The 12976-nt window shown below is 39.1% G+C and overlaps 1 protein-coding gene and 1 pseudogene across 1 annotated transcript; one reads left to right on the top strand and one right to left on the bottom strand.

Moving 5' to 3' along the window:
• Positions 1–7407: 7407 nt before the first annotated feature.
• LOC100602783 (olfactory receptor 10A5) lies at positions 7408–9363 on the bottom strand. The gene has a single exon (XM_003254875.3). The coding sequence runs from the start codon at positions 9348–9350 to the stop codon at positions 8385–8387; it is 966 nt and encodes a 321-aa protein (XP_003254923.2). The 5' UTR covers positions 9351–9363; the 3' UTR covers positions 7408–8384.
• A 768-nt stretch (positions 9364–10131) lies between these two features.
• LOC115838604 lies at positions 10132–12195 on the top strand (annotated as a pseudogene).
• Positions 12196–12976: the final 781 nt, after the last annotated feature.

The following is a 12976-nucleotide window of genomic DNA, read 5'->3' as shown; positions in this document are numbered from 1 at the left end:
GAATAGAATTAGGTATCCAAACTCTGATCATATTTTGTGCAGCTGAGTAACTGAACTTGGAAAGTGGCCTCTGGTAGATTCAGTCCTTGGTGGAAAAAAAAAAAAAAAAAGCCTTACCTGTGTCCAACAGGAACATCTGCCTTGTTCAGCTCTGGCTGGCATCCATGCTTCATGCATGTCCTTCATGCGTGTAATATAACAGCTCTATTTCTGTTTCAGCAAAGCCAAAAGAAGAACCAGGGAAGTCTTATTCCCTGTCCTGGCTGAGCTATTAATGGCTGGAGCTGTAGCCAGCTAACTGCTGCCTTGTGTGTCACAGGCAAGTAAGCTCACTATGAAGTTTGGCCATGCTCCCAGTCCTGGTTTTGGGAGAGTTGTTCCCACCTGTGCCTCTTTTGTCCTTGGGGCTAGTCGAAGGGATGACACCTGTATTTTTCCCCAGGTGTTTATAGGCTTGTTCCTTCCTTTCCTCAGGGGACCTGGTCTTGTTTGAATCTACCATCCTTTGAGAATACAATGAATTTCAGATGCCAACAGGATAAAATTCAAGAAAGAAAAACCAAACTCCAGGCTAGGGGAAGCAGCGTTGTGTAGAGAAGCACTATAAGAATTTGAAGTCAGAGCAACCTAAATTTAATCTCAGCACTGGAACTCTGGCGCGTAATGCTTAGCAATTTTGTTAAAATCGCTGAGCTTTGATTTCCACATTTCTTAAAGATAACAAATGTTCTTATTTTACAGAGTTAGTGTTATGATGAAATTAAATGGCTTTTTTTAGTTAAACCTATCGCACACTGAATAATTGTTCGTTAAGTATCTACTAAATGTCAAATACTCTCCTAAGCATTAGGTTATGGAAGTAAAACAAAAATAGATTTGGTTCCTGTATTCATAAAGCTTACATTTTAATGGGGAAATGTGAACTACAATTAGGTAAATTATAAGATAACAACTAAGAACATATGACTAATATAGCTGTTATTGAATCCAGAAGGAAGAAATAGGAAACTGTACAGAAAGTGGGACGCAGACATGTAGACTTTTGCATAAGAATTTTTGCTGTTGTTATTTGGTCCTATGCTGGTCATTGTTAAGGAAAATGTAGGAGACATCATCCCCAGTCTCTTGGGTGTTGCAGGTGAATTGAGGCTAATTTTGAAATAGCTAGTGAACAGTACAAGATAGAGATAAAATGATATTAAATTGATCCATGCTTTTAAAAGCCAGTCATTTTGGAGAAAGGAAAAATTCTCTCTTTTTTTTTTTTTTTTTTTTGAGACAGTCTCACTTTGTCACCAGGCTGGAGTGCAGTGGCATGATCTCCACTTACTGCAACCTCCAACTCCCTGGTTCAAGTGATTCCCCTGCCTCAGCCTCTCAAGTAGCTGGGATTACAGGCACACACCACCACACCCAGCTTATTTTTGTATTTTTAGTAGAGATGGGATTTCACCATGTTAGCCAGGATGGTCTCGATCTCCTGACCTTGTGATCCACCTGCCTCAGCTTTCTAAAGTGCTGAGATTACAAGTGTGAGCCACCACGCCCGGCCGAAATTATTTTTTAAATGTAGCATCATTGTTTAAAAAACTTTTAAATTCAGGGGTATATGTCATGGGAGGTTTCCATACAGATTATTTTGTCACCCAAGTACTAAGCCTAATATTCATTAGTTATTTTTTCCTGATTCTCTCCCTCCTTCCACCTTCCACCCTCAAGTAGGCCCCAGTGTGTCTGTTGTTCCTCTCTTTGTATCCATATGTTCTCATCATTTGGGTCCCACTTGTAAATGAGAATATATGGTATATGGTTTTCTGTTCCTTCATTAGTTTTCTAAGGATAATGGTCTCCAGCTCCACCTATTTTCTTGCAAAGGACGTGATCTTGTTCTTTTTTTATGACTGCATAATATTCCATGGTGTATATGTAACACATTTTCTTTACCCAATCTGCCACTGATGGGCATTTAAGTTGATTCAATGTCTTTACTATTGTGAATAGTGTTGCAATGAACATACTCATGCATGTGTCTTTATGGTAGAGTGATTTGTACTCCTTTGGGTATATAACCAGTAATGGGATTGCTAGGTCAAATGGTAGTTCTGTTTTTAGCTCTTTGAGGAATTGCCACTCTGCTTTCCACAATAGTTGAACTAATTTATGCTCCTATTAACAGAGTATAAGCATGCCCTTTTCTCCATAACCTTGCCAGCATCTGTTAATTTTTGGCTTTTTAATAATAGCCATTCTGACTGGTGTAAGATGATATCTCATTGTGGTTTTGATTTGCATTTCTCTAATGATATTGAGCTTTTTCTCATGTGCTTTTGGGCCGCATATATGTCTTCTTCTGAAAAGTGTCTGTTCATATTCTTTGCCCACTTTTTAATGGAGTTCTTTGGTTTTTACTCATAAATTTGTTTACATTCCTTATAGATGCTGGATATTAGACCTTTATCAGATGCATAATTTCCAAATATTTTCTTCCATTCTATAGGATGTCTGTTTACTCTGTTGATACTTTTGCTAATGCAGCACATTTTCTTGCAAAATAATGTAAAAAAATCTTGATTTCATTAATAGGAGAGTGATTCAAAACTTGTGGATTTTCCATAGACTACAATGGAATACAATGTAACTGGGGATATGCATTAATATTTATGTAAAAACTTAAGATGGACACCTAACACCCAAATATTTCTTTCTAATACAGTCTTCCATTAGCAGGAACTCGTGTTCCCTGGAGAAATGGCTGATTCTAGGACTGAGTTAGGAAATATGCAAGATGATCCTGGAGACTCTTGTAATGCAGAAATTAAGAAAGTGATGAAAAAAAACCCGACATTATTGGGTATGTCAAAGGAACACAGAAACCAAATGAAGAGCTCCCAGTAGCCAAAGCTGGAATATTTGAGCAACAAATAAGGTAGTATTGGTTTATAAACCAACATATAAAATAAATGCTTATGAGTATATATGATGTAAATAAATGATTGAATAAAGAAATAAATGAGGAAGACTCAACAAGTCTGTCTGAAAGAATTCAACATAATTTATGTAGTTACTTTGCCCATAAGGAGGTGGAACATTACTCCCTACCTTTTGAGTGTGGGCTTATCATGGTGACCTCTTTACAAAGAGTACAGTATGAAAAGGGGAGAAAAGGGTAACTGATATGGTTTGGCTGTGTCCCACCCAAATCTCGTCTTGAATTCCCACATGTTGTGGGAGGAACCCAGTAGGAGGTAATTGAATCATGGGGGCAAGTTCTTTCCTATGCTGTTCTTGTGAAAGTGAATTACTCTCATGAGATCTGATGGTTTTAAAAAGAGGAATCCCCCTGCACAAGCTCTCTCTCTTTGCCTGCTGCTATCCATGTAAGATGTGACTTGCTCTTCCTTGCCTTCTGCCTGATTATGAGGCTTCTCCAGCCATGTGGAATTGTAAGTCCAATTAAACCTCTTTCTTTTGTATATTGCCCAGTCTCAGGAATGTCTTTATCAGCAGTGTGAATATGAACTAATACAGTAAATTTGCACCATTATAGCTCAGCGTTGCTGAAAAATACCTGAAAATGTGGAAGTGACTTCGAACTGGGTAACAGGCAGAGGCTGAAACAGTTTGGAGGGCTCAGAAGAAGACAGGAAAATGTGGGAAACTTTGGAACTTCCTAGAGACTTGTTGAATGACTTTGACAAAAATGCTGATAGTGATATGAACAATAAAGTCCAGGCTGAGGTGGTCTCAGATGGAGATGAGGAACTTGTTGGGAACTGGAGCAAAAGTGACTCTTGTTATGTTTTAGCAAAGAGACTGGTGGCATTTTGCCCCTGGCCTAGAGATTTGTGGAACTTTGAACTTAAGAGAGATGATTTAGGGTATCTGACGGAAGAAATTTTGGGAAGGCATGATTGGTTTTGAAATGTAAGGACATAAGATTTGGGAGAGGCTGGGATGAAATGATATGATTAGACTTCGTGTCCCCACCCAAATCTCATCTTGAATTGTAATCCCTAGGTGTTGAGGGAGAGACCTGGTGGGAGGTGACTGGATCATGGGGGCAGTTTCCCCAGTGCTATTCTTGTGATAGTGAGGGAGTTCTCATGAGATGTAATGGTTTTATAAATGGCAGTTTCCCCTGGGCTTTTCTCTCTCTGTTTCTCTCTTTCTTCTCTGCCACAATGTAAGATAGGCCTGCTTCCTCTTCCACCATGATTGCAAGTTTCCTGAGGCCTCTCCAGCCATGTGGAACTGTGAGTCAATTAAACCTTTTTCCTCTGTAAATTACCCTGTCTCAGGAAGTTCCTTATAGCAGTGTGAAAAGGGACTAGTGCACTACTGCATGCAGTTTAAACTCCAAAATCTTTAACATGCTCAAAAGGAATTCCTCCATGACCTGACCTCTGTCTACCTATCAAGCCATTTTTCACCTTTCTTTCCCATATTTACAACATTTCAGCAAATATCAGTGTTCTTGCACTTTCAGAATGCACCAAGTTCTTCCTTACCTGGGACTTATGTGATCTTTTTCAGTCTAGAATGCCATTTTCCTACCTCTTAACCTAGTTGCAAAAATTAGCTTACATATCATCATCTAAGGAACCCCTAAAATATTATTTTCTTATGATATGTGTTGTTATTCCTTTTTTCCCTCTAGGGCAATTTTCACAACTTTTAATAAGTATAGGGCCACTTATTTAAATACTACCCAGTACATCTAGAACTTGCTCAAAGCCAAATGTCAGAATAAATACTTTACCATTTTAAGTTATTTATAAAATTTAGAGCAACCCAACTGGATGAATTGCAATTGTGTTGACATGTTTTGAAGTTTCCTTGAAGTTGATAATTTTCTATTCTCTCTTCATGGTAATAAGTACAGTATTGTTAACTTTCTGAAAACTTTAAGACCATTAAATTTTAAGTTTCTTAGTGTTATCTAGAATTCCTATGCATATTCTTATGAATATTGTAACTATATGTAAGAGTATATTGATATTTCCAGTTAGTAGGAGAAATAACATATTTTTCAATAAATTATGTTAGGACTATAAGGCCAGTTATTGGAGAAAAAAAAAAAATACCTCCTAGCAGATAAATTCCACATTCCAAGAAGATTTAAATACTAAACAATGAAAGTAAAGAAGCATTAATAGAAGTAACAAAAGAATATTTTTGCAGACCCAAATATGACACCTAAGCCTGAGGAATAAAATATTACCAAAAGCAAAGTTAAGAGAGAAATGACAACATGTTAGGCTATTCTTGGGTTTCTATAAAGAAATAGATGAGACTGTGTAATTTACAAAGAAAAGGAGTTTAATTGGCTGATGTTTCTGCAGGCTGTACAAGCATGGTGCTGGCATCTGCTCAGCTTCTGGAAAGGCCTCAGGGAGCTTTTACTCATGGTCAAAGGTGAAGCAGGAGCAGGCACATTGCATGGCTGGAGCAGACGCAAGAGATGGGTGGAGCGGTATCATGCACTTTTAAACAACCAGATCTCATGAGACTTACTCACTATCATGAGGATAGCACAAAGCCCTAAGGAATCCACCCCTATGACCCAAACACCTCCTACTAGGCCCTACCTCCAACATTGGGGATTATAATTCAACATGAGATTTAGAGGGATTTCAACATGAGATTGTGAGAAAAACATGAGATTTGAGGGGTCAGGGGAGGAATAATATAGATGTCCCACTATATTATTCCTCCCCTGACCCCTCAAATCTCATGTTTTTCTCACATCACAAAATACGATCATACATTCTCAATAGTCCCCTAAAAGTCTCAATTCATTTTAGCCTCACTCACATGTCCAAAGTCTCAAGTACAGAGTCTCATTTGGAAGTGATTTCCTTCCAGCCATGAACCTGTAAAATCAAAACAGGTTATTTATTTTCAAGATACAATGGTGGTACAGGCAATTGTTAAATATTTCCACTCCAAAGGGGTGAAATGGGCCAAAAGGAAGAGGCTGCAGGCCCCATGCAAGTCTGAAACCCAGGAGGGCAGTCATTAAATCTTAAAGCTCCAAAATAATCTCTTTTGATGCCATGTCCCACATCCAGGGTGCATTGGTGTGAGGGGTAGTCTCCCAAGGCTTTGGGCAGTTCTGTTTCTGTGCTTTTCCAGGTGTGGGATGCAGGATGCTGGTGGATCTATCCTTCTGGGGTCTAGTAGATGGTGGCTCCCTTCTCACAGCTCCATTAGGGAATTCCCCAGTGAGGACTCTGTGTGGGGCCTCCAACCTCACATTTTCCTTCAACACTTCCCTAGTAGAGGTTCTCTGTGAGGGTTCTACCCATGCAGCAGGATGCTGCCTGGGTACCCAGGTTTTCTCGTACATCTTCTGAAATCTAGGTGGAGGTTGCCAAGCCTCTTTCACTCTTGTACTGTGTTCCTGCCACCTTAACACCAAATGGAAGCCACCAACACTTTTGGCCTGTGCCCTCTGGAGTGGTGGCCCAAGGTGTACCTTGGCCCCTTTGAGCCCCAGCTGGAACCAGAGCAGCCTGGATGTGGAGAACAGTATCCTGAGGCTGCACAGGGCAATGAGGCCCTGGTCCTGAACCCAAAAACCATTCTTCCCTCGTAGACCTCTGGGCCTGTGATGAGAGTTGTTGTCACAGAGGTATTTGAAATGCTTTCAAGACTTTTTCCCCATTGTCTTGGCTATTAGCACTTGGCTTCATTTTTAGTTATGTAAATCTCTCTACCAAACTGTTGCTCCGAAGCCTGCTTGGATTCTTCTCCTGAAAATGGGCTTTTATTTTCTACCACATGGCCAGGCTGTAAATTTTCCAAACGTTTATGCTCTGCTTCTCCTTGAAATATAAATTCCAACTTTAAATCATTTATTTGCTCCCATATCTTACCATAGGTTGTTAGATGCAGACTGATCACATCTTGAACACTTTGCTGCTCAGATATTTCCTCCACCAGGTACCCTAAATTATCACTCTTCAGTTCAAACTTCCACAGATCCCTAGGGCATGAACAGAATGCAGCCAAGATCTTTGCCAAGGCATAACACATGTGACTTTTGCTCCAGTTCCCAATAAGCTTCTCATTTCCATCTGAGACCTCAGCAGCCTGGCCTTCACCATCCATATCACTATTGGCATTTTGGTCACCACCATTTAAGTGGTCTCTAAGAAGTTCCAAACTTTCCCTCATCCTTCTGTCTTTTTTGAGCCCCCTCATACTCCCCAGTCTCTGCCCGTTACCCAGTTCCAAAGTTGCTTCCATATTTTCAGGTATCTTTATAGCAACGCCCCACTGCCAGTACTAATTTTCTGTGTTAGGCCATTCTTGCGTTGCTATAAAGAAATCCCTGACAGTGGTCAATTTATAAAGAAAAAGGATTTCATTGACTCATAGTTCTGATGGCTGTAAAAGCATGGCACTGGCATCTGCTTGGCTTCTGGGGAGGAAGAACTTGAATCTTACTTTGCTTAATTGTAAAATGAATTTGCTTTTAGCAATTACCTCATCTAAATCCCTCATTGTTGATTAAATTATTCACTTCTGATGGCAATGATTGTGCTTTATGATATTTTGTATTTTCATATCAACAATATATAAAAACTTAAAATTTAAAGGCACTAAGCAAATATAGGAGTCAGCTAAAATACACTGTAAGCCTTGAAAAAAGCAGCATTATGATTGAAATTATGTTTGTGAAATTTTGAAATTACTTTAACAAGGATTAAGAACCTGAAACTGAATTTGCAAGAGACAATTGGAAACAGCTCATTCTACCCGGGAAAAATAGCCTAAGGAAGGAGTCTTTTAAGGCTATTGGGCTTATAAAGGAACATGTATGGGGATTAGTGATCCTATTTTCTCTATCCTTGCTAAATATCAACAAACATAAAATCCAACACTTCCTTAGGGGTATGTAAAATGAAATGAAGAGCAAGAATTATGTACTAGAAGTATTATAGGGTTTTCTACCAAATGGTGTCAGAATTTTCCAAACCAAGATGATGGCCAAGATGACATTTGATACTTGTCATTGTCTTGCCCATTGTGTATCCCCAAAGTCATATTACAAGTAGTTTCAGATTGTCCACAATATATGTCACATTTGTGCTCATTAGCAAAGTAAATATCTCGAATGGTTTGGCCACAGAAGTCTCAAAGTGCCAATTGCACCAATAAGAAAAACAGAGTAAATCTATCATGGGCAGGTAAAGAAATTTGGCAGATGATAATGACAGGTTTACACCAACACTGGGCTCTCTTCTCTCCACAGAGCTTTCCAGTAGCCATTTCAATAGCTGGGTTTCATTCCAATAGCTATGTGAAGAGAGGCAGAGAGGTGTCCCAAACATGAAACTAATTGTCATTCAATAGAATTTAGCCTTACTTCCTAAGGTCTATGGGACACAGTTTCTGAGGGCTAGGACCTTGTGGAAGGTCCTGCTGAGGGCATTCTTCACCTCACTATTTCTCAAGCTGTAGATAATAGGGTTCAACATGGGAGTCACAACAGTGTAGGACAATGATAACAACTTCTTGCTCTCAGGAGAATTATTTGATTTAGGCCGGAAATAGGTGAGGCTAGAAGATATATAGAAAAGAGAGACAACAAGGAGGTGTGAAGAGCACGTAGAGAAGGCTTTATGCTTCCCTTTAGCTGATGGGATCTTGAGGATGGCAGCAGCAATGCGAGTGTAGGAACACAAGATCAGCAAGCAGGGGATCATGACCACTAGAATGGTTCCGACGATGGCGTAGATCTCAAACAGTGCTGTGTCTGCACAGACCAGCTTCAGCACAGGTGGGCTGTCACAGAAGAAGTGGTTTACCTTGTTGGTGCCACAGAATGGAAAACTGAAGAGCCATGTGGTCTGCACAGTAGCTACAGGAAAGCCTGGGAACCAGGAAGCAGCAGCCAGTTTGGCCCGTGTCCTTTGGTTCATGATGACTGGGTAGTGCAAGGGACTGCAGATGGCCACATAGCGGTCATATGCCATGGTAGCCAGGAGGAAGCATTCAGCCACTCCAAAGAAGAAGAAGAAATACATCTGAGTGGCACAGCCAAGGAAGGAGATGGTTGTGTCCTGGGCAAGCAGGGTCCCCAGCATTTTGGGCACAATGACTAGGTTGAAGCCAATCTCCAGGAAAGATAAGTTTCTGAGGAAGAAGTACATGGGGCTGTGTAGCATGGGGTCAGCTAGGGTAACCAGAATGATGAGGCTGTTTCCCATCAGGGTGACCAGATAGATGGTTAGAAATGTCAGGAAGAGCAATGACTGAATTTCAGTAGGCAGGGAAGAGAAGCTCATGAGGATAAATTCACTTATTTCTGTCCAGTTTCCTATAGCCATAAGTATGGGCATAAATCCCCAGCTGTGGTCCTGGAGAGAGATTCTTGATTGGAAGTCAGATTTTCAATCTGTTTTTCAGATTTTCTCTTAATGTCAGGGGTAGAGGCAAGGTCAGCACCTCAGCTGGAAGAGGAAGGGTCTTGTGTTGGCTAAGAATAAAGACACAGTAAAGTGTGATCAGAGCCTAAGCACTGAAATGAGCAATAGGTCACCTTTCTCCTCTCTTTTATGTTCCATTTTATATCTTGTTAGCCTATTTACTAAAACAAATCTGATCTTGTATCATATTTTATTTTGAAGTTATTCAAAGTAGAAATAATAGAGGGGAAAGGATGAGTGAGAATAATGTTTATAGGGTGTGGTTGTTTTAATGCATTTTCCCCCTCACTCAATGTAAGAATTGTAGACCACTTCAAATCACATAATACTTATTCTTTCTTGCCAAATCAGACTATGGGAAACAATGTTAGCAGTTTCCTCTTTGGTCCAGCATATCTATAATTGACAACTGATTCTTAGTACCTGCATAATCCACTGACTCTCAAAATTAAGATCTGAGAGGAGTATTGTACTACAATTCTGTGGAAAGTGAGTGTGTCCAAGGAGATTCTGACTACTTCTCTTTCAAGAACAGGAAAATTGGAAAAGACAAAACACACTCCCACAAAAAAAAACTATAAAAAATATAAGAAACATTAGAGTGAAGTTTCAAAGGAAAACATTCAAGGATAAAAAGTTATGAAATGAGATAGAATCTTAAATGATATAAAAGGAGAGTCTGTATTTATTCAATTTCTATGGCAGCACTGATGATACAATGATTATTCACTGAAGCTTAGAATTTAATAGATAAAATATTTAAATAATCAATTATAACACATCACAATGAAAGTCAAAATACAAAAATATATAGTACCTTAAAGGGGCACAGGGACACATAACGTAATCTTTAAAGGCTTTCTAGGCAACAGAGATGAAAATAATGTTGGCTAAAATATAGGCATAGGCACCATGGGAAGATGGTGTTGGAGGCCAGCAACATGGAAGATGGGCTGCTTTCCAACCTGATTCAGATTCCGACATAATGGTCACACCCAGCAACAAGCTGCAGCAAGTGTGGAAAGTGCTAGGTGGGGACAGTGCTTATGAGGGCCTTCCAGAGCAGGGCAACTACATGTGCACCAGTATCACATTACCGAGTTGTTGAAAGTGTGGATTCAAGTGAAGAGAGTTTTTCTGATTCAGATGATGATAGCTGTCTTTGGAAGCGGAAGTATCTAAACTCTCCTCCCAAACCAGAATGGAAATATCTAAACTCTCCTCCCAAACCAGAGTCTTTTCAGTTTGGCCAGAGCAGTCAGAAACCACCTGTTTCTGGAGGAAAGAAGGTTAACAACATATGGGGTGCTGTACTGCAGGAACAGAATTAAGATGCAGTGGCCACTGAACTTGGTATCTTGGGAATGGAGGGCACTACTGACAGAAGCAGACAATCTGAGACCTATGATTATTTGCTTGCTAAGAAACTTAAGAGGGAATCTCTAGAGCATACAAAAGGACGAGACAAAGAACTAGCTGAATATATGCATGGTGGCAAAAACAAACAAACAAAAAAATGGGATCAAAGGAAGAGGAAAAGGGGCAAAGTCATCCCAAAAGGAAACAACCTGTCAAAGACAGGCTAGGGAACAGATCAGAACCAAAAATGAACTATAAAGTTCGATACGAGATCACAGAGGAAGATTCTCAAGAGAAAGTGGCTGATGAAATGTTATTCAGGTTACAGGAACCAAAGAAAGATCTGATGGCTCAAGCAGTGAGGATTATTGGGAACAAAAGGCAACTGAACTTCAGCTGGAAACTGCTGAAGTGGAACAAAATGGTGGCCTCTTTATAATAAATAGTATTTGAAGAAGAACACTGGGTGGAGATTTTCTGAATCTCTTGAAAAACACTCCTAGTATCAGCAAGGAACAAACTAAGGATATTTTCTACATTGAAAATCAAAAGGAATATGAAAATTAAAAAGCTGCTAGGAAGAGGAGAACACAATGAAAAAATTAAATAAGCTATTAAAAGTCTAAATTTTCAAGATGATGATATATCATGAGAAACTTTTACAAGTGACAAAAATGAGGCCCTGGCCTCTCTTGATGAGTCAGACGAGGGACATGGAGAAGCCAAGCTGGATGTAGAGGAAGCCATTGAAGTTGATCATTCTCATAATTTGGATTTTTTAAGCACATTTTTGATAGTTTAAGGAATAAGCCTCTCTAAAATAACATTGTAATAAACAATTTTTACTAAAATTGCAATGTTTTGTACCGATTAATATGAGAATCTGGAGGAAAGAGAATTGTTTTCTTGTTTTAAATAAAAACTAATATATGTGGCAAAAGGAATGCAATTGATAGAAACATTAAATATATATCATGTCTGACAAAATACTTACAAGTATATAGCACAGGATTCAATTTCTCAATCTGTTGCATGTGCTAATTATTGTATTACTAGTTAATAATCAGTTTTGTCCAGGTCATTATAACATATTATTCAAAAGTTTATTTGCCTTTTCTAATTTATCTTTGCAGTAAATTATGCTTTGGCTTTAAAACTTCCCATTAAAAGATCATAATGAGACATATAAATTATTAAACTGTCACAAATGCATTCAAATTTGTTCTGTGTTCTAAGAACTCAGTTCTAAGAACTTTATCAATTTTAATGATAAAGACTAAAATTAAAAGAGGTTTATACTGATGGCTCTTCCCACTTATTTGTTTGTCCAGAAGTAAACAAATGTCAGAAGTTTTTCAAATAACTATTTGTACTTTTTTTTTTTTTTTTGAGGCAGAAACTCAGTCTGTTGCCCAGGGTGGAGTGCAGTGGCGCAATCTCGGCTCACTGCAACCTCTGCCCACCAAGTTTAAGCAATCTCATGCCTCAGCCTCCTGGGTAGCTGGTATCACGGGCGCCCCACCATGCCTGACTAATTTTTGTGTTTTTAATAGAGACAGAGTTTTGCCATGTTGGCCAGGCTGGTCTAGAACTCCTGGCCTCGAGTGATCCACCCGCCTTGGCCTCCCAAAGTGCTGGGATTACAGTCGTGAGCCACCACAACCAGTCTATTTGTTCTTAAATTTAATGTGTTTTTTGACTTCTTAATTAACCTGGTCATATACTAAATGTGCATTACCACATACATTAAAAAAAATTTCCCAGGCCAGGTGTGGTGGCTCACACGTGTAATCTCAACATTTTGGGAGGCTGAGATGGGAGGATCGCTTGAGTCTAGGAGTTCGAGATCAACCTGGGCAACATGGTGAGACCCTGCCTCTAATTAAAAAAAAAAAAAAAACAGTGGCAGCCTGCCTGAGACTGTTTTACCTTATGTTAAGGAAGTTGGGTATTTAAAATGTTACATGTCCATGAAGTTTTAAATTACTCATTTTTATTAATGACAATAAAGGTAGCTTACTTTAGACATTCTGAGAGCTAACTATAGTTTACAAAATATGTTAAGCAAAAATATGCTTAACACATTAAGCAGAAATTTTGTATATTAAGCAAAAACGTAAAATTCAGTAATTATAAACTATTCCTTACGAACAACATACTTGAAGTCTTTCAGTAGTTCC

The sequence above is a fragment of the Nomascus leucogenys genome, chromosome 15 (genome assembly GCF_006542625.1).
Source record: "Nomascus leucogenys isolate Asia chromosome 15, Asia_NLE_v1, whole genome shotgun sequence".
In the NCBI taxonomy this organism is placed as follows: Eukaryota; Metazoa; Chordata; class Mammalia; order Primates; family Hylobatidae; genus Nomascus; species Nomascus leucogenys.
The sequence above is the reverse complement of the archived record's forward strand: the minus strand, read 5'-3'. Positions and strand labels throughout refer to the sequence as shown.